Source organism: Musa acuminata, chromosome BXJ2-8 (genome assembly GCF_036884655.1).
Source record: "Musa acuminata AAA Group cultivar baxijiao chromosome BXJ2-8, Cavendish_Baxijiao_AAA, whole genome shotgun sequence".
Taxonomy (NCBI): Eukaryota; Viridiplantae; Streptophyta; class Magnoliopsida; order Zingiberales; family Musaceae; genus Musa; species Musa acuminata.
The window spans coordinates 44406164-44427155 of NC_088345.1; the positions used below are offsets into that span (position 1 = coordinate 44406164).

Consider the following 20992-nt stretch of genomic DNA (forward strand, 5'->3'; position numbering starts at 1 on the left):
GAAGCACGTCCAGATTATTTTTACTTGCAACTTTCTTTTCCCTGGCAACATGTTTTTGTTATGGGTAATGGTGTACATGCCCTGGCAATAGCTCACGAGCAAGCGCCTAAGGTACAGACTAATAGGAAGGAGATGAGGGGTTGCCATCTCCTTTTACGTCTTATCAATGAGAACAGGAAGAAGCTTTCACTTCCTCCTTAAAAGTAGCGTACTCATTTGTTCCTGCAGGCACCTAACCATCTTGACTGCTTCACAGTGCGCTCCTCGGTCACGAATGCAATAGTTTTCGCGAGACACGATCAGCTTTGACGTGTGGTGGTAGCCAAAAGCTGCAGTACAAACCTCCTGCTTCAATAGCAGAAAGGACAGGGATGAAGCTACCCTTCGAGTTCTTCCGACTCGTGGTGCTTCCACGTTGCAGCAGCCACCGAGACGCTCAAGGAAAGAATGCAATGCTCAAATGACCAGAAAACTGTTTTCTCCCTCTTTTTTGTTTGTGTGCGCGTGTGTCGGAAACGAAGTGTTGTAGGAACGATGTTTTGTGTATTTCAAGTTGTATTCGGAAACAAAAAACGCAAACTGGAAAATGAAATGGAAACAGTGTTAGGTTTTTATTTTTACCTAAATGAAATGGAAGTTTTGTATACATATTTTTTCTCTTTTTTTGGCGTAAGAGATTTTTTGTTGCAAACCTGTGCATAAAACATGCTGGGATGGATGTCTTCAGCATTTAAATTGTATTCAGAAACAAAAAACGGAATATGAGACGGAAACAATGTTTTGTTTTGTTTTGGTTTCTATATGTCGGGACGTAATATAACGGTCGAATATATCTTTTTCGTTCTTTGGGGATTTAGCGGAGTGTTACGCTCCCAGTGTACCGTTCCCATCTCGGTGGGTTTTAGCCAGCCCTAACTGTGCCCCCCTGATGGCCGGGGGTCGGGGGTCGGGGTTCGATCCCTCGACGGCCGCCAACGACGCGATCACACTTGAGCAGGACGAGCCACGAGTTCGCCCTCGGTTGCTTCGTTTAGTGTTCCGATTCCGAAGGAGAGAGCGGCGTCTTCGCTTTGGTGCGCGATTCCAGCCTTGGGTTTCCTTTTGTATTATCGTCTTTATTGTTATCGGCGAAAGATTCGATTTTATCATGTTTTGCTTGTTTCTTCGCTGATTCTAGTGCAAGAAAGCTATAGTTGTTAATTCTTTTTGGTTCATTAATTTTTGAGGAGGGAGCGAACAAAAGGGTTCCTCTTTTGGCCGTTGAGTTTGTACACCGCCAATGTCGGTGTTCCAAGTACCGCGAGATTGGAATAGAGATTGTGCTGATTGCAGAATAGTGCTAGTTCGATGGAAATAAACCACGAAGTAAAAGCTTGCTGCTTGTTTTTACTCGAATGTTCTCTCTCTAGAAGCTTCAAAGATGAGAATAATGTGGTGATGATTAGCAATTTTTGAAAGATGATGCTTGGAATAAGTACAAAATTAAGCACACGAAATAGGAATCCTGAAATTTCGAACAAAATGATGAAGACAACCGTCGGAAGAACACTAAAACGCGTCTGTAAATATGGCGGAGTAAATTTAGCCTGTGATGATTTTGGCTGGAAGTTGTGAGAAGGTGACAAGGAAGCATGTTGACAAAAGATGTCACAGGCCATTGTCGACAAGAAAGGTGTATGAATCTCAGTACAAACGAAATAAGTTGGCTTGTTGGACTTCATTATCACCTACAGGGAAATAGAAGTTACAGTGGTTCCTTTTTTAGGCTGGAGTAACTATCTCAATTTTTGGATTGAAACATCTTTTATGTACTTACTGTGGAATTTTATGTATATGTTTGCATGTCGTTTTCTTCTCGCTGTTGGAGCAAGCTTTTCCGGGAATCAAAGGACATAGGAACAGTTCCATCTTAATAAATCCAAGGATATGGACAAAATGTTCAAATGACCATAAAAAAAAGTTGTCAATTAATGCATAGTCCTGACCGGTTGTGCTGACAACTCACTTTTGACAAGACTTATTATTTGCTTTTCTGATTGGTCTGTGAATTCTATGCGACAAACTCTGTTCTTTTCTAAACTCTTCATGATCAGTAGCATCACACTTTGGCTTTTCCAATTTGGTACTTTGCTAATGTCAAGCATTTTATGATTGCTGATGCTGAAGAACCGGAGCTAGACTCCGAATGACATGAGATATCAATTCTAATCGTTCCATACATGGATTTGGAAACTGGTTTCCCATTCCTCAGTTTGTTCCCTTGATTCCCTCAATCGCACCAAAATGCACCGAGAGAGTTCATCTGAAAATAAGCATCTTTTTGAGATCTCCCACCTCACCTTTTTTTTTTTTTTTCTCTTATATCAACCAAGAAACTTTGTTTGAGTTCTATTTTGGTGATGTAACTTTGACATGAAGCATTTCGATACTCTGTGCACGTATGTTAATCGATTACATTCTTATCAGTTTATATCCTTAGATTATAGTCTTACTCGCTTGTTAATTTGGAGCATTGTCACTCGTCATTTTAATAGCAATGTGGGGTATTTCATTAGCATTATGGGTAAGGGAGACCTAATGGACATTCAAAAGAGGACTTCACATGACCCTAAAGAATACTTTAGGAGATTGCATAGGCGGATTGAAAATTTGAAGTCCTAGAAAGATGGCTATGATTTCTGTTGTGCGATCAAGATAAGAGTAGAGGAGATATACTGTAACCCTGCAGAATCTTGGTAATGACATCCTGTTGCTTATGCTGACATTCCATGGATGTCTAAGGATGGCTGCTTGTTCATAACTCCAGTATAGGATGGAAGTGTTAGTGTGTTGCTCTTTAGTTCCTGCACATTAGCCAATGCCCTGGAAGTTGAGAATATTTCTTCGGTTTTGAAAGCATTTCTATTTTTATTCAAGGCCTTGAAAACCTCCAAGCAAATCTCAAAAGTCCCTTTATGGAGACAAATTACCTAAAGAGAATTTTAACATCTTCACATGTCTGTATTATTCCTTTTCTTCCGAGACAGTGGTTACTGGTTATCTTTTATAGCCTTTTCATTTTTCATCGACTTTGGCATGCTGATCCCTGGTGCCTGACAATTTTAGGCTAGCATTGTCACACTGGATCTCAGTTTTGTTGAGGGAAGGTTATTATACGTGGAAAAGTCTGTTGATCTCATTAACCATTAACCGAATCTGTAGAGTGTGTCATTATAAGGTCATTATAAGCATTTGAAAGTCACTATAAGTAGTTGGTGATGAAGTTCAGCAATGCATGATATTCTCCAACATGATTCGAGAGTCTGTATTTGTCTTCATGGTAATACTAATGAACTGCATACTGGTAATGCTAGACTGCTAGTGAACTGCATAGATCGATTATATTGTTTTAAGTCCATCATCTGATCTTGCATGGACTAGTGAGGATTGCAAAGGAGATTGTAGGAAAATTTTTGGAAGGACCTGATTTTTTTTTGGACATCTGGTCTTGCCTCTTATATAAGAATAACAATGAAATATGATATGAATCCATGGAAATTTTTAGAGCTTATACCCTCCTAGTATGTTTACAGCAAGTAAATTCATATGACGATCTTCGAGTCATGCGAATCTCCTGAATTTCTTTTGAGATTTTGGTCTCTTGGAAATCATTAGTTGATAGGACACACTGGTATAATTTATTAGCTTTCAAATCTAGGCTTTTTGTGGTACGTTCAGTTGCTTCAGTAAGACTTTCGGTTGTTAGGCTATATTGTTAATCTCTACTAAATTCTAGTGACACTGGTTTTTTTTTTCTTTTTAAGAAAGATGAAAGTATATTACTTCAAAAAAGTGAGTACAACTAATGTTTCTTGTGTCCCTAGCATAGGGCCAAGCCTCCTTACAAAAAGTAGAATGGCAGCCTAATGCCACCTAATCATAAGAATCAAATACGATCCCAGATGCACATCCCTACAGCTCCAATCTAACAAGGGAGTGAGAAATCGGAATGGAAACATCCTCTAATGAAGGTCCAGCCATACCTGCCATATGCAACACTGGTCTAATTTATTAACTTCCAGTATGACATTGGATTTATGATTTAGTCTTTTTTTCATATGTTCTGTTGCTTCAGTATGATTGTCGGTTGTTAGTCTGTATTGGTAATCTCTACAAAATTCTACTGACTATGATTTATGCCTTTTCTGGTGTCTTTAGATGCATCAGCAAGACTGTGTTACCTGATAGTGCCAAAATTCTGCCTTAACCTTGAATCATGAATGCTCGCTTTCTGACTAGTATTTATTGCATGCTGCATGCAGGTCTTCTAAGATTAATTCTCTTAGCCTTGTAAATAAATAAGATATCCCCCTTTGATGTTAAATGCTAGCATGATCAAACAACTTGTTGATAAGCAAATTGAACAGAAAAATTTTGGTATTTCTAATACATCCTTGTGACAAATGCCAATTGAAAAGTCATGCATGCCTATGCAGTTTGCAGATATCTATCTTCCTGAGAAAATTATAAGGTTTACACTGGAAAATATTAGTTTCACATGTCTTCAGTGACAATATAGTCATGTATTAGTGAAATTTTCCCATTGCTGATGCTTTTAATATATGTTTCTGTTATTTTTTCATTTTCATTTGGAACTTGTTTCTTCCAGATTTTATTGGTCTTTGTTAATTCTTTTTTATCTATAGGTTGCTGAAGATTTATAATACAGCTTGATGTTTGTTATTCTTATTAATAACTCATCCAATATTGATGATTATTGTGCTGCTGTTCATCATAATGGAATGTGAACTGTAGGAATCAAAACAAGTTTTCTTTTTTTATTTTTTTCTAAGTTAACGTTTAAAATCTAAATTGATTTACATTTGCAGACAAGCTCTACTGCTACAATGATCTTTAGGAGCTCTACTAGATCTAGAATGAATAATCTAAATTCCTAGAATTTACATTGACTTTATGTTTAGATAAATTCTCTTCAAAATTATGAACTTGGAGTTTGTTGTACCTTTTTGGGAATATTTTTTCTAGGAATCTTATATGTCAAGAATAATAAGATTCTTTATTTAGCAAGTAAGAAGTTATACAAAAATATGCTTAATGGTTTCATTTAGGTCTTCCACTCCACAGAGATCAATTACCATTTGATAAGGCATATTTTGGCCCTAGATGAATCACCAGCAATATCACACACCGTCAGCCATCAACGCAATGCCACACGCCGTCAAAACCACGGGTGCACGCCACATCAAGTTCGGTACCAATACACTATGCGACTTGACCACCACGAGAGCTCGGGGCGGTGTCGTCTGCTCTCGGGGCAGTGTCGTCTAGCGCCACTCAAGCACCCCCAAAGATGCCATCTCGTCAGAGAAGTCGTCTCCGCCCCCCCGAAAGTCAGCGGCCACGCCGAACCGAGGCGCAACCAACCCTCGCACGTAGGTATAAATACCCCCGTCCGATGCTCGGCCAGGGGGAAGAAAGAAGGGAACAAATAGAAGAGGGCAAACTGAACTGACTTGCTCGTCGAAGGGGCCAAAGTCGGGAAGCACCCGACGAAGGCCGTTTTGCAGGGAGGTGGTCACCCCCGAGTGGCGGGTGTCTTCACCCCGAGGTCATCATCCGGTGCGTAGAAGAGGGTGGTTCGTCGGTTCGGATCCCAACCAACGCCAGCCTGCACCTCCCCTCCCAAGGGTGTGCCCACGTCATGAAGAAAGGTTGCCAACCACCCCGGGGACGAGAGGACATATCCCGCCACAAGCGACACTCAAGTCGGTAGGCCTCGGAGCGCCAACCCCCAGCCACTCGCGAAGGACTCAGCCAACCCTGCCGGTCCAACCCTCGCCCGAGACGCTCAAGAGGCACAGCCACCTCATCATCCTACTCACTCCACCAAAAGTTCTTGACATTGGCCCGCGGACCTAACCGTGCTAACTCACCAGCCACAGTACTTTTGTTCACTAATATTTTGGCGCTAGAAGGAGGGCCCATGTCGCGGGAACAGCTGGCAGGAACTCACCCCGGGAGGGAACCCCTGACCGACGTCCCTTCCGCTGAGCCAGAAAGTCAAGCCCTCCCCGCCCCTGCGGACGGGAGGATACCAGCTTCGACACCTGATCGTTACTGGCGTCTGTTCAACGACCCGGGACTGTCGCCCCCGGGGCTTGCCCCGAGGCCCTCGGCCGTGACACCCGAGGCATTCCTTAGCCTAACCAAGCAAGTGCAGGCTATGGCGAGCATGATGCAAACGCTCGCCCCGATCATCCCTCAAATTGTGCAACTAGCGACGCCTCCGACCGACCCGGCTCGGCAACCCCCGAATGGGGAGCAGGTCGGGATCAGAGAAGCCCGTGAGCGAGCGACGGACCCGAGGGGTCCTCCCGAGCAAAACGCACCCGCACCCTGCCAAGCCATGCTACCTCATTTTGAGCCTGACACCATATCGTCCGACTCGGAGGACGACTTGCTTAGAGCCCAATTGTCCCAAGTCAATCGACGCCTGGACGCGTTCCAGCGTGAGCTTCGAAAGTCGCGGAGCGAGTCCAGTGAGGGCGCCTCAAGCAGCTCCCCCTTCACCCAGGAAGTACAGGACAAACCGGTACCCCTCCACTTCAGGCTCCCGACATTGGAAACATATGACGGAGGCTCTGATCCCATGGAGCACGTCTCTGTATTCCGAGCCCAGATGGCCCTCTATGGCACCTCCGATGCGCTAATGTGCCGAGCATTTCCGACCACTCTGAGGGGGCTGGCGTGAACGTGGTTCAGCCGACTACGCCAAGCCTCAATCTCGTCCTTCGACCAGCTTGCCGAAGGATTTGAGCAAAACTTCCTTGCCAACGCGCGGCCTAGGCCTTCCATGGCCACTCTTGCACTATCCCAGCGCGAGGACGAGTCGCTCTCTCAGTTTGTGGCGTGGTTCACCACCAAGATTTGGGGGTTTTCGGATGCTCACCCTTCTCTAATCTTGCAGGCCTTTCTGGGTCTGAAGCTTTCGAGGTTCTTTTGGTCACTGATCGAGAAGCCGCCCGCCACCATCTCCGAAATGCTCCAACGCGCCAACTAGTACGTCACCGTCGAGGCTCTAGTGGCGAGCAGGCACGTAGATGGCTCGTCCACTTCCAAGGGGGCCGGCGTCGGGTTTATCCTCAGAGACCCGTCATGAGAAACCTACGAAAGATCTCTCCAATTGCAATTTCGAGCCACTAACAACGAAGCTCAGTACGAGGCGCTACTCCATGGTCTACGCCTCGCTCTAGAGTTGCACGTATACGATCTTGAAGTCTTTAGCGATTCCCAACTGGTGACGGGACACGTCAATGGGAGCTACGAAGCCCGAGGCCCAACGATGGTATCATACCTAACGGAGGTAAAGCAGCTCGCCCACCGTTTTAACCGCTTTTCAGTCGCTAGAATACCTCGGGGACATAACGAGCGGGTCGACGCGTTGGCCAAATCAGCCTCCACTCGCACCCCTGGGTCGGTCCCAGCCACTGAGTCCGTGGCGGCTTCGACAATAGCGACTCACGAGGTCGCCGAAACGAATCTACCCCCGAATTGGATAGAGGAGACCCTCCGCTACAAAGCGGGCGGGAAGGAGCCCAACGACCCGGCGACTGCGAGACGGTTAAGACGAGCTCAAGCCTGGTACTGTGTCATTAGCGAAAAATTGTACCGAAGGGCTTTCTCTCAACCCCTCCTACGCTGCCTCGTGCCGTCAGAGGCCAAAATCGTCCTCGCCAAGCTCCACGAGGGGATTTGTGGGGAGCATGTCGGGGGACGAACCTTGGCCTTCAAGACCCTCCGACAAGGGTACTATTGGCCGACCATGCGCCAGGACGCCATGTCATACGTGCAACAGTGCCTGCAGTGCCAGGAATGATGTGGGGGGCTGGTCGGAGCGCAAGAATGATGTGGGAGCCCACGCATCCACGGTCAGGGAGAAGAGCAAGCCAGAATTCTAAAATGAAAGTGCTTCTCAATTATAAAGGAGGTACATATAGTGGTCGGGCGACACGGCCCCAAACCCGACCAGACAAAAAAAGAGAGGAAGGAAAACAAAACTCAAAAGGTGAGGGGGTGCACCCCCTAGTTTGAGGGAGGAGTCGCTGGCCCATCGTCAAAGGGGACGTTCGTCGGGATGTCGACACACGGGTCTGACTCCAGGTCCAGGTCTGGGTACTTCGCCTGGAAACGAGCACAAGCCACCCGATACCCGTACTCGTACATGACCCGGCCCGACCTCACCAGGCCACGCTCGAACTCGACGGACGCTTTGTACCTGACGACCGCCTCCTCGACCCTTCTAGGCAACCCCAACTGCTCCTCGAGTGCCCCCTTCGCGTCCCGGGCCGACGCCTTGGCGGCCTCGACGTCCTGGGAGAGGGTCAGCAGCTCGTCATCCAACGAATGGATGTGTGACCGGCTTTCTTCTAGCTCGGTCTTCAAACGAGCCACCTCCTCCTCTAACGTCGTGGCGCGCTCTTCGGCTGCGGCAACCGCCTCCGCACCCCCCCGGGCTCGCAGCTCCAGGTTCACCTTCCGGAGGGCGTCGTCGAGCTCCATCTAACGCCCAATCGCTCGCCCAACGTCAAGGACCCGATCGATCAGCATCATCCTGTAGTGCAGGCTCTGCATGAGAATCATTGTCAGCATCCACAAAGGAAAGAATCGGCGAGAAGGAGAGGCCATCACTTACCCAGACGAGCGACTTGGCCGCTCGCTCTACTAGCACCTCCAAGTCGGAGCGGTACAGGTCCTTGGCCAGCGAGGGGTGCAGCGCCCCTCGGACGAACTCTTGGGCGGTTTCCCCATCTGCTCCAACCATCCACTCAGTCATCTCTTTTATTACTCGAGAAGAGGACAAGTACCCCTTAGATGATCCACCATCGTTGTGTCACCCGCAGAGAGTGACTGGAGGGCGTTATTGATGGATCGAATAGCCCACCCGGTGCTGAAGCCCCACTCTTGATCACAACTGATGAAGAAGAAGCGCCTCTTCCAACCTTTGTTGTTGGAGGGTGCGTCGCTAATCTTGAAATCGCTGCGGGCGGTCAAGTAATATCCGCCTGGTCCCCTCCCCAGGCGGAAGCAGGTCAGAAACAGAGACCGGGACGATACAATCCCAGCCCCCCGACACTCCCAGATGAAAGCCACCAGGTAGCGCCAGGAGTTGGGCGATACCTGGGATGGGGAAATCCCCCAGAAGAGAAGGCAATCCCTAATGACGGGGTGCACTAGAAATCGCAGACCGGCTTCAAGCGCCCCCACAGTTAGCCCGAACCCGTCGGGGAACTGGTTGTACAGTCGCTGCCCTGAACAAGGGGCGTGCAGGCCATAGCACTCCGGGATGTGATAGCGATCTCAGAGCACTCTCAACAAGTCCTCGGTCACTACCGAGTCCATATCGTGCTAAGACTTGAGGGCCTCAAGCTCGGCTAAACCCCTCAAGGCCTCGGAAGAGGCGCTACCCGAGGACACGCTCACTACCTCATCCCGGGAGCTTGTAGGAGAGGAAGAAGGCGAGGGAGGAGTAGGAGAAGGGTATGAAAACGAAGACAAAGACGAAGACGAAGACGGAGACATCCTGACCTCGGAGTCGCAGGAAAGAAGCCCGATTGCCGGGGCGAGGGATTGAAACAAAGAAGACGACGGAGTTGCGAGGAGGGAACCGAGGCACAGAATGACAGGCTGATCGCAAGAGTGATGATAACCGCCCTGGATGGGGGTTATAAAATGGGCGCGACCCACGGCGAAGCGACGATTAGGGCTTCTCGAGGAGAGCAACAGTCGTGGCATTTAAGACCTGTCACAACCCCTCGGATCCGCTAGATTCGCCCGCCTCGGACTCCCCGCCAGAGGCGTCCCATCACCGAAGACCCCTCGCCGAGCGCCGTTCAAAATGGAGTCTCCCGCTAGGCCCCATGACGCTCCGCTTGGCCCGCCACGTGGCACGACGGTGTTCAGGTATGGCTCACCACCCAAGCTCGATCCTTCCCCGGGTCGCTCCAGATTGCTCCCGACTGGCGACCCGTCAACACCCCAAGCTCGATCCTTCCCCAGGTCGCTCTCGACTAGCGACCCGTCAGCACCCCAAGCTCGATCCTTCCCTGGGTCGCTCCAGATCGCTCTCGACTGGCGACCCGTTAACACCCCAAGCTCGATCCTTCCCCGGGTCGCTCCAGATTGCTCCCGACTAGTAACCCGTCAGCACCCCAAGCTCGATCCTTCCTCGGGTCGCTCTAGATCGCTCCCGACTTGTCACGGCCTTAGCTGGAATTGCCTAAGGCGTGAGGCACCCTTACGGCAAAGACGCGAACTTAGCTTGCGTTGCCTAAGTCGCGCTTCGCCCTTGCGATTTGCGTCCGCAAAGATCAGCCCACTTGCAACCTCTCGCAGGTCCCGAAGGACCTGTAAAAAGAGAAAGTTGATTAGTTCTAAGAACGAGCGACAGACAAGTCCCGACGTCCCGCGAAAAGGGGATGCTTTACAAGCAATTCAGCGAGCACCTTGCGTGCACAAAAGAAAAGAGGGAGAGGGGGAAAACAATGACTTTAGAAGGTTGAACGAACAACTATAAGTCCACAAACAGCTGCTCACCGGGTGCCGGGCGCGACAACAAGTTCCCGTCAAGGTAACATGCGAACTTGCGAAAGATTGTTCAACGCCCGACACTTTACCGAAGCCCCATCCAGCCCTGTGCCACCCGGGTGGTTCCAAGGGGCTGAGATGGCTGACGTTTTGTGAGTGGAGGCAGATTGCAAAAAACAACCTGTGGCACACGAAAACAGAGTTGCTTTGGGCTGTTTTGCTCGGTTCGGTGAGCGATCGCTTTGTAACGTTGCAACTTGTTCGAACTTACATTTCTACAAGCAAAATGACTCAAAACCAAGACAAAACATGCTGCCAAGCAACTGTACATGTAGATGAGAGCGACGAACGGTTCGTTGAACGGAGTTGTTGCGGGTGCACGACGATCGTTCGTGACATTCTCCCCCACTTAAACTATCGACGCCCTCGTCGACACTTGTTGATATTTGTTGATGATTGCTTCTTCATGTCGTAGGGCGCCTTCAGGCTCCCAACTGGCTTCTGTTTAGGGAAGCTTTCGCCACTTCACCAAGTACTCTGTTTGCTTAGCTCCATTGGGTAGCTTTATCTTGCGATCCGCCAGAATGGTTTCAACTCGCTTCTCGTAGGAGGCTGTGGCAGGGGGTAGCCGAGTTGGAACACTTCGGGAAGCATCTTGCGGATCCGAGTGGTAGGCTTTTAGGTTGCTGGCATGAAGAACGTTGTGAATTTTGAATCACGCGGGCAGCTGCAACTTATAGGAGACGTTGCCTACCCTGCTGATAATTGGGAAGGGCTCTTCATACTTGCGCACCAATCCTTTGTGAACCTTGTTCCTAAAGAATTGGAGTGATGCTGGTTAGAGCTTTACCAACACCAAATCGTCGACCTTGAACTATTGCGGTCGCCTTCCCAAGTCTGCCCACTTCTTCATCCTTTTTGTCGCCTTCTCCAAGTAAGCCCATGCGATATTTGCATTTCGATGCCACTCCTTTGCAAAGTGGTAGGCTGACGGACTACTCCCAGTATACTCGATTGCCATAGTGTGAGGAGTTGACGGTTGTTGTCTTGTAAGGATCTCGAAGGGGCTCTTGTTGGACGCAGAGCTCCGCTGCAAATTGTAGGAGAATTAGGCAATGCCCAATAGCTTCACCCAATCTCGTTGGTTGGCACCCACGTAGTGCCGAAGATATTGCTTCAAGAGCGAGTTTATCCTCTCGGTTTGGCCATCCGTCTGGGGGTGGAGGCTTGTGGAGAAGTATAACTTTGATCCCAACAGTTTGAATAGCTCGGTCCAGAATCGTTCCAGGAACCGAGCATCTCGATCACTAATGATATTGTACAGGACTCCCCAATACTTCACCACATCCTTCATCATCAGCTTGGTCGCCTCCTCTGCTGAACAGTGTAGGGGAGCAGCAATGAAAGTTGCATACTTTAAAAATCGATCGACTATCACGAGTATCGATCCGAGTCTCTCTACTAGTGGTAAGCTTGATATGAAGTCTAAGGAAATGCTCTCCCACGGCCTTTCGGGTACGGGCAACGGCTCCAAAAGTCCCATCGGTTTCCGCTGCTCCGCCTTGTCTTGTTGGTAAGTGAGGCACGTTCGAACATATTCCTCCACATCAGTCCCTATCTTCGGCCAGTAGAAGGCCCTCTCCACGAGAGCCAACGTTCGGTGAATACTTGGGTGTCCAGCCCAAAGGGAATCATGACACTCTCTTAAGAGTTCACGCCTCAAATTGTCCACTCGAGGAACATAAACCCTATTCACTTTTGTATAAATGAGTCTCTCTTGGACCCAAAATCGTCGTGCCTTGCCTTCTTTGATGAGCTACGTCAGGGTAACTGCCTGGGGATCACTATACAGTCCATCTCTGATCCTAGAAAGGAAGTTGGAGTGCAACTGACTTGCTTGACTTCTGACCTCCAATTGTACGGCATTCACGCGCTCCACTTTTCAACTCAATACATCGGCCACGACATTTGCGTTTTTAGGCTTGTACTCCATTGCCATATTAAATTCAGCCAGTAAGTCCTACCATCGTGCTTGCTTTCGGGAAAGTTTCTTCTGCGTTTGGAAATAGCTCAGAGCGATATTGCCTGCCCTCAGCACAAATCGCGATCCGAGAAGGTAGTGTCACCAGACTCGTAGACAGTGGATCACCGCTGTCATCTCCTTCTCGTGCACTAGATACCACCGCTCGGTCTCGTTGAGCTTGCGGCTCTCGTAGGCCACCGGATAACCCTCCTGCATGAGTAGTTCCCTAATAGCAAAGTCTGAAGCATCTGTATGGACTTCAAAAGGCTCTCCATAGTTCGGCAATTTGAGCACCGGTTCTTCCAGAACAGCAACCTTCAGATCTTGGAATGCTATTTCACATTTGTCAGACCACTTCCAAGGCTGCTCCTTCAACAACTCCATCAGTAGAGTTGCACGCTTCGAATACCCCGCTATGAAGCGTCGATAGTAGTTGAAGAAACCAAGGAAGGATCTCAACTCTGGCATCTTCTTTGGAGTTCGCCTTTCCGTAACAGCTTGCACTTTTGATTTGTCCATCAGAATGGAGCCATCACCGATTCGATGCCCCAAGAATAAGATCTCCGTTTGGGCAAAGTAGCATTTCTCCCTTTTTACGAACAAAGTGTTGTCCCTGAGAACTTAGAAAATTGTTCGAAGGTGCTTGACATGCTCCTCGAGCGTTTGACTGTAGACGACGATATCGTCCAAGTAGGCAACCACGAACTTATCCAAATACTCCTTGAATAGCTGATTCATGAGGGTGCAAAACGTGGCCGGAGCGTTGGTTAAGCCAAAAGGCATGATCAAGAACTCAAACGCTCCATACCTGGTCACACAGGTAGTCTTCGCTTCATCGCCTTTAGCAATGCGCACCTGCCATTACCCCGACCTAAGGTCGAGTTTTGAGAAATACTTGGCTTTGCCCAACTGGTCGAATAAGTTCACGATGAGCAGGATGGGATACTTGTTCTTCACTGTCACTTTGTTGAGGGCTCGGTAATCGACGCATAGTCGGAGGCTCCCATCTTGTTTCTTCTGTTAAAGCATTGAGTGCCTGTTTTTGTGGGCACTCCCTCACCATGTGCGGCCCTCCGCACAAGAAGCATCCTCCAAGTTTCGAGGCCTTGCCTTTCGGGCTTGGCCCTTTGTGGGAACTCTTCTTTCTTTGTTCGCTCCCGAGCTCCTTCCCTTGAGAATGTTTTGGAGGGCGATTGCCTGAAGATTGTTTCCTTTTTCCCAGGTCTTCGGAGGAAACAAAGTCGATGAGCCTTTCTGCAGCAGCAATTGCCCCGATCAAATCGGTGACATTCCTTCGATGTAGTTCTTGTTGCGCCCATGGTTTCAAACCATCAAGGAAGCTGAACAGCTTATCCTTCTCGGACATGTCTTGGATGTCCAGCATTAGCGCAGAAAATTGCTTCACGTAGTCTCGGATGGAAGTATTTTGGCGGAGTTGTCTCAACTTCCTTCTTGCGACGAACTCGATATTCTCCGGTAGGAATTGAGTTCTCAATTCTCGCCTCAAGTCCTCCCATGTGTCAACTCGACATCGACCTTGTTGGATCTCCTCCCAACGGGTTCCCCACCAAAGTTTTGCATCTCTGTTCAGATAGATGGTTGCTATGGAAACTTTGGTTTCTTCAGAATCAGGCCTCGTAGCTCGAAAGTATTGTTCATGTCGAATAGAAAATCCTCGAGCTCTTTGGCATCTCTGGTCCCTCCATAACCATGAGGCTTAGGTGCCCTCAAGTTTTGTGACGGCGCAACGCGAGTGTTGCTTCCTCCCGCATTTAGTGCTCTTGTGAGCATGGTCACCCTCGAAGTGAGTTCCGCCACAACTTCTTGCAAGTGTTGTACGGCGTCTTTGGTGTCATTTGACAATCGGTCGACTAAGGACTCAACCTTGTCGATCCTGGACTCCAGTTCTTCCTGCAAGCTCTCTACCCCAACAAGCCTTTGTTGGCCATGGTAGAGTTCCTCCAAGCTCGCTTCAAGAATATCCAAGCGGGTTTCCGCCGTTGTGAGTCTCTCCTTGTGACTCTTTCTCCCGGTTAGCGCTCTAGATTGCGCCTCCTCCGCTCACGGAGACTAGCCAACTTCTCGCTCATCATGTTCGTTGTCGCGCTCCTCTTAAGTGGCTCCAACAGCGTAAGAGCGAGTGTGCACATGTAGCCCACCTGCGACTGCTTGGGGCAAGGGTCCGGCTTGCCCCGTCTTGCTTGATTCGCCACGATACTTTGCCATGGCGAAATTACGAAGTTCCTTCGTTGCTCGCTCAAAGTGCTTGCTCGCTTTGATACCACAATGTCACGACCTTAGCTGGAATTGCCTAAGGCGTGAGGCACCCTTGCGGCAATGACGCGAACTTAGCTTACGTTGCCTAAGTCACGAGGCACCCTTGCGGCAAAGACGCGAACTTAGATTGCATTGCCTAAGTCGCGCTTCGCCCTTACGATTTGTGTCCGCAAAGATCAGCCCACTTGCAACCTCTCGCAGGTCCCAAAGGACCTGTAAAAAGAGAAAGTTGATTAGTTCGAAGAACGAGCTACGGACAAGTCATGACGTCTCGCGAAAAGGGGAAGCTTTACAAGCAATTCAGCGAGCACCTTGCGTGCACAAGAGAAAAGAGGGAGAGGGGGAAAACAAGGACTTTAGAAGGTTGAACAAACAGCTGCAAGTCCACAAACAGCTGCTCATTGGGTGCCGGGCGCGACAATAAGTTCCCGTCAAGGTAACGTGGGAACTTGCGAAAGATTGTTCAACGCCCGACACTATACCGAAGCCCCATCCAGCCTTGTGCTACCCGGGTGGTTCCAAGGGGCTGAGATGGCTGACGTTTTGTGAGCGGAAGCGGACTGCAGAAAACAGCCCGTGGCACATGAAAACGTAGCTATTTTAGGGCTGTTTTGCTCGGTTCGGTGAGCGGTCGCTTTGTATCGCTGCAACTTGTTCGAACTTACATTTTTACAAGCAAAATGACTCAAAACCAAGGCAAAATATGCTGCCAAGCAGCTGTACATGTAAATGAGAGCGACGAATGGTTCGTTGAACAGAGTTGTTGCGGGTGCGCGACGACCGTTCGTGACATCGGGGCGGTGTCGTCTGCTCTCGGGGCAATGTCGTCTGACGCCACTCAAGCACCCCCAAAGACGCCATCTCGTCAGAGAAGTCGTCCCCGCCCCCACGAAAGTCAGCCGCCACGCCGAACCGAGGCACAACCAACCCTCGCACGCAGGTATAAATACCCCCGTCCGATGCTCGGCCGGGGGGAAGAAAGAAGGGAACAAATAGAAGAGGGCAAACTGAACTAACTTGCTCGTCGGAGGGGCCAAAGTCGGGAAGCACCCGACGAAGGCCGTTTTGCAGGGAGGTGGTCACCCTCGAGTGGCGGGCGTCTTCACCCCGAGGTCATCATCCGGTGCGTAGAAGAGGGTGGTCCATCGGTTCGAATCCCAACCAACACCAGCCTGCGCCTCCCCTCCCAAGGGCGTGCCCACGCCATGAAGAAAGGTTGCCAACCACCCCGGGGACGAGAGGACACATCCCGCCACAAGCGACACTCAAGTCGGCAGGCCTCGGAGCGCCAACCCCCAGCCACTCGCGAAGGACTCAGTCGATCCTGTCGGTCCAACCCTCGCCCCAGACGCTCAAGAGGCGCAGCCACCTCATCATCCTACTCACTCCACCAGAAGTTCCCGACATCGGCCCGCGGACCTAACCGTGCTGACTCACCAGCCACGGTACTTTTCTTCACTAACACCACTCATGACGCACCCTATAATGAACCATGAAATTCCAATGTGGATTTGGAACAACTTAGCCATGCAAACTTAGTGTAGGTGCAGCGAAACCTTGTCCTTCATTGATAGCTTCTCTTCTTATAGAGTTCAACCAAGAAACTTCAGAAGATAAAATTATATAATGTTGTGTCTGTTTTTATTGCAGGAATCATGGATGCTATTTTTGTGATCCTTCACCTGGACAGGGAGTTGGAAATCAGTGGCCCATAGTAGCGTTTTGCTAGTGACAACAATCTTAATTAATATGATACAACACATGTATCAGATGCTCCATTTAGGAATGGAATCAAAATCACTATATGTTAAAATCCGCCCAAAAAAAAGTCAACTGCATTGCTCTCTATTTCTTTCCCATCTACTGTTTGTTTGTGGATGCTTGGAATCTTTGTTCCACACTTAAGCTTTGCCTTTGTCATCCGTCATTACTGTAAACATAAAGGAGACTATGTTAAGCTTTCAGTCCAGCTCTAAAAGTACTTGGATCAGGTCTGTACTCAACTTTTCTAAAGCTGCTAATCATGGAATTTCTTTTTTCGATCAGCTAGATAATAGTTTAAATCAGATTTGTTCTCACGTTCAATTTTTTGTTGACAGTCTTTTCTCAAAGCTGATCCTTTCTGCAGAATTCATTGGAAAGAAATAAAAGGGAAAAGAAGAAACCACACTGAGGCATCCTGCGTATAGTTTGCGCCAACCCCACTCAAGTATGCAGTTCTATGTTCAGCAAAATAGCTAGACATGCCTAAGAAATGTGTGAGGATGAGGAAACAAGAATAATGGAGAAATCCGTATCTGCACCGGTTTCTGGACACTATGTAACTCCAACATCAGTCCTCCAACGAGAAGGATTTTGTTGAAAGAAGAGGAAGGGGAAGACATCTTACCAAGTCCTTAGCAAACTGTAGAGCTTCTCTCTGGCAAATCCTTCCCATGCTGCAGTGTTATCAGCCGGCAAGATTGCTCTTTTATCAGCCTATCGATGGAAGGTGTTTCCCCTGGGATGATCCCAAAATCATCGGTGTACTTCTCCATTCCTCCCACCAAGAAGTGCCAGATGAAGGTGCCTGCTCCAGCTCCATTCCTCAGCGCAGACTCGTAGATGGTGTCGTAGATGGATTTGTAGAATGTCGCTCGATGTGAGTGGTCAAAGTTCTTGTTCTTGTCGGAGAGGCCGAACTCTGTGAACAAGACTGGCTTGTGTAGCTCTTTCTCGCCATCTTCAATGTGAGATGTCACCCATTTGGAAACGTAGTCTGTTTTCTCAGTCAAATTTGCATCCATCAACCTACAGAAGTGTATACTCTGTGATCAACATTCACACATGAATCATAGAATTTGAAGTAGTAGTATACCAGTTATCAGGGTTGATATGAGCAGATGCGAAATCGATGTCAGGAGTTTTCGAGTTGCGCAGGAAATCTGATCCCAGCTCGCCATACGACTTTCCGGGGTTGACTTTTGTCTTCTCCGGAGGACTTGGTGGTCCATAGAATCCCTCGAGTCCAACAGTTAACAGGTGTTTCTTGTCGATTCTTTTCACGTACTCCGCCATTTCCTCAATCCATTCCTGCATTTCTTTGAAACCAGAGGATGAACTCGAATCTAGACATCTAGCCATTTGCAGAAACAGAATCCATGTTGGATTTTCACCGGCTTGGTTGACTTTCATGCTGGTTATCGTGAAATCGTCTACAGTTGAGAGATTCACCTACTGATTACCATGCAGTTCTACTTCGCAAATCTCATTTTTACTATATTTTTGGCATAAATTGGGTTCTGGTTCTTGTTATTAGAATGAGATAAGCGGATACCTGGAGAGTGTCACCTGATGCATCCGACGTACATTGCGGCTCGTTCATCAACTCCCAAGCGAAGATCGTTGGATCATCTCGATACTCGGTTCCAGTCAAGTGGTTCTTCCTCGTCAATATCGTCTGTCAAGAAGGCAAATCGGATCATGGATGTCAAACAGTCTTGGCGATGCCATAATCGTAATCGACGTGTTGGTCAGCTGAAACCAGACCAAGATAAGGAAGACAGAAAGTTGGAAGTGCCCAACGAAGGGGAAGAGATCCCTCTTCTACCTTCAGATAAATCTTGAAGTAACTACGAATGGAAGGATCGAAGAAGAAGGAGTCATTTGTGGAACTCGAACCGAATCCTTCCTCCCGTGCCCACTTAACATACTGTGTCTTCCCACCATAGGGCTGCAGATTATTCACCAAGCTAAGAAGTAACCTGATCCCATGCTTTTGTGCTTCCACAATGACCCAATCCAATGCCTGCAAGCACAAGCAACCGTGTCGACGTCTTCTCCTCATCAAACTATTAAATTAGTTGAAGAATGGCTACACAAGAATCCGTAGAGACCGTACGCTCTGTCGAATCGAACGAGGAAAGAAAAAGAAATGGAATCGTCGATCGATGTTTCGTACCTCGAAGACCCGTTCATCGAAGATGCCGAGGGAAACCTGCAGGGCATGGTCGGCACCGTCATTGAAGGCCCAAGTTCTGCAGACGGTGAGCCCCATTCTTGCCCCTGTTTGAAAGATCTCGGTGACCCTCGATCTGCTGGACGCCTCCGCAGCTTGATCCATCAGCCAGTAGGAGTTCCACCCATTCACGAAGAACACTCTCCCATCCACCATGAAATGGGTGCCATTCCTCTTGACGAAGCTCGATCTAGGTTCTTGGGAGCGCAACTTAACGGCCCCAAATGCCATGTACATGAATACCATACAGCAGACAAAACCAAGAGCCGGACAGAGCTTCCCATTCCTTGGTTTCGTTCTCTTGCTGGATCCAGGAGGAGGCTTACTCCAGCTGCCCTTCCTGCCCCACACGAAGTTCATGTGATCCCTCAAGCGGGCAATTCGAAGCACCCAGATAAGATATTTATCTGCCCAAGAAGAACCGATAGCATGACACCAAGCCTACCCCCTGAGATGCTCTAGATCAAGGTTCACCCGAACACATATCTCAAGGATCACCACCGGGATGCATAACGAAGAAGTCAAAAGAAAACCTGAGGTAAGCGGGCACCGGTGATAGAGGAAGCTCTAATTTAGAGGGGCCTGAAGGTCGGCCAACAAAAAGCGGTCATTAACAAGGAAGGGGCGAGAGAGAAAGGAAGGCAGGAGGAGGAGGAGGAGGAGAAGAAGAAGGTGGAGTAGGAGGCCTGCTGGTTTCAACTCGGTATGCTGGAAAACCGATGATGTTAAATTTCCTATGGTCAGGTGAATGGCCAAATAAGAACATGCTTTTGGACTGTGTCCTTCGAGGAGATGTTGACAACATGGCCTTGCCCGACTCGTTCCGTACCTCTCATGCCGTATCAAAGGCGAGCAAAACAAAGCTCTGATTAGTGTCCTATCCGGTAAATTTTGCAAGGAGTAAAATAAGGGAACAACAGTTGCCAAGATTCATGGTGTCTCGGGAGAGACGACAATAGTTCGCATAGTTATTTGCCCTCTTTGATTCAGATGAGGAGAACATGCAAATGCTGCACCAAAAGAAAATTGTAGGCCAATATGCCAGCTAATGCTGCACGGATGAAATCCCATTTCCCTTTCACCACAGAGAGAGAGAGAGAATGGGGAGCAAGCACTTTGAATCTCTTTTTGGGTAAGTGAATCATCAACCCGCTGACACACAACTTTACTGAATCAAATTTATGGCCTCAAAAGTCATAGCAGCTTGTGAGTGATCCAAGGGGAGGAAGAAAGATCATTTCCTTGGTGCCGATGCTGCAAATATCACAAGGAAATCTAGACCGGATCAACTGAAGCTGGGAGCACACGATAAACAAATCACGGTTGAACTTTTCTATGCCGTCTGCTTGTACGTCTCTGCAAGCGATGGATTATATTAGTCTCGACGCTTGTTCTAACTTCCACAAAGATAGACAACTTGTGGTGAAGAGTTGGGAGGCAGGATTGTCCTGTCCCATCTTCTATCGAATCGGTGGTCGTCTCACCGAATGGCTTATGATTTGGTCATCCGGCTGGGTGTCTCTTTCTCGTTTTTAAATGACTAACAGCCATGGCGTCGTCGGCTGTAATCGAAGTCTTTCTTCTGTGTTTTCCTGACGAAGGCTGCTAACAATTTCTCGCCCTCGAATGGGATAAAAACAACTGCGAGGTTGACCGCCGTTTCAGATCCCGACAGAAAAATATACGACATCATGCATACCCACATACACGCCGCTGGTTGGCCTGCCCCGGTCGGCTACTATCACGGAGGAGAGACGGCCGCTGCAGCTATTCAAATACGTTTGTGACTCACGAGGAATGCCGGTTTGGTCAACGGGGTCGAATCAGACCGCCTCTGTGTCCTCTGATCCGATCAGCGTTTGTCACGTAGCAAACAGGTAAATCTAGTCGAAGATGACGCGATTACCGGTATCCGGCCCGGTTGATTCGAGAAGTCGCGGGTCAAGAGACGTGCCGCACGTGTTCTGCGCCTCTCCTCCACGAGGACATCTGGTGGACCCAAAGCGGGGCCCGTCCCCATGAAAAGAGCGGCCATGTTGTGGTGCACGCGGCGGGCGCAAAAGATGAGCCTTTTTCTTTTAGGCTCATAATGACGGGATTAAATCGACTTC

The 20992-nt window shown here is 48.6% G+C and overlaps 1 protein-coding gene and 1 long non-coding RNA gene across 2 annotated transcripts; one reads left to right on the top strand and one right to left on the bottom strand.

The window, feature by feature from the left end:
• Window positions 1-888: 888 nt before the first annotated feature.
• LOC135619592 (uncharacterized) lies at window positions 889-17743 on the top strand. The gene is made up of 2 exons (XR_010489414.1): window positions 889-1073; window positions 17013-17743. It is a non-coding gene; the product is annotated as an uncharacterized LOC135619592 (long non-coding RNA).
• LOC103995075 (mannan endo-1,4-beta-mannosidase 2) lies at window positions 17069-19628 on the bottom strand. The gene is made up of 5 exons (XM_009415574.3): window positions 18825-19628; window positions 18474-18671; window positions 18201-18323; window positions 17742-17956; window positions 17069-17674 (listed from the first exon to the last, which is right to left on the bottom strand). The coding sequence occupies exons 1-5, from the start codon at window positions 19239-19241 to the stop codon at window positions 17281-17283; spliced, it is 1347 nt and encodes a 448-aa protein (XP_009413849.2). The 5' UTR covers window positions 19242-19628; the 3' UTR covers window positions 17069-17280.
• Between the last annotated feature and the right edge of the window lie 1364 nt (window positions 19629-20992).

Excerpts from the sequence above, each read along its gene's own strand:
- LOC103995075 (XM_009415574.3), bottom strand. The coding sequence starts at position 19,241 with ATGAACTTCGTGTGGGGCAGGAAGGGCAGCTGGAGTAAGCCTCCTCCT. Across the intron at positions 18,672-18,824 it reads TCGATGAACGGGTCTTCGAG|GCATTGGATTGGGTCATTGT; the intron begins GTACGAAACATC and ends TTGTGCTTGCAG. Across the intron at positions 18,324-18,473 it reads ACTTCAAGATTTATCTGAAG|ACGATATTGACGAGGAAGAA; the intron begins GTAGAAGAGGGA and ends CCTTCTTGACAG.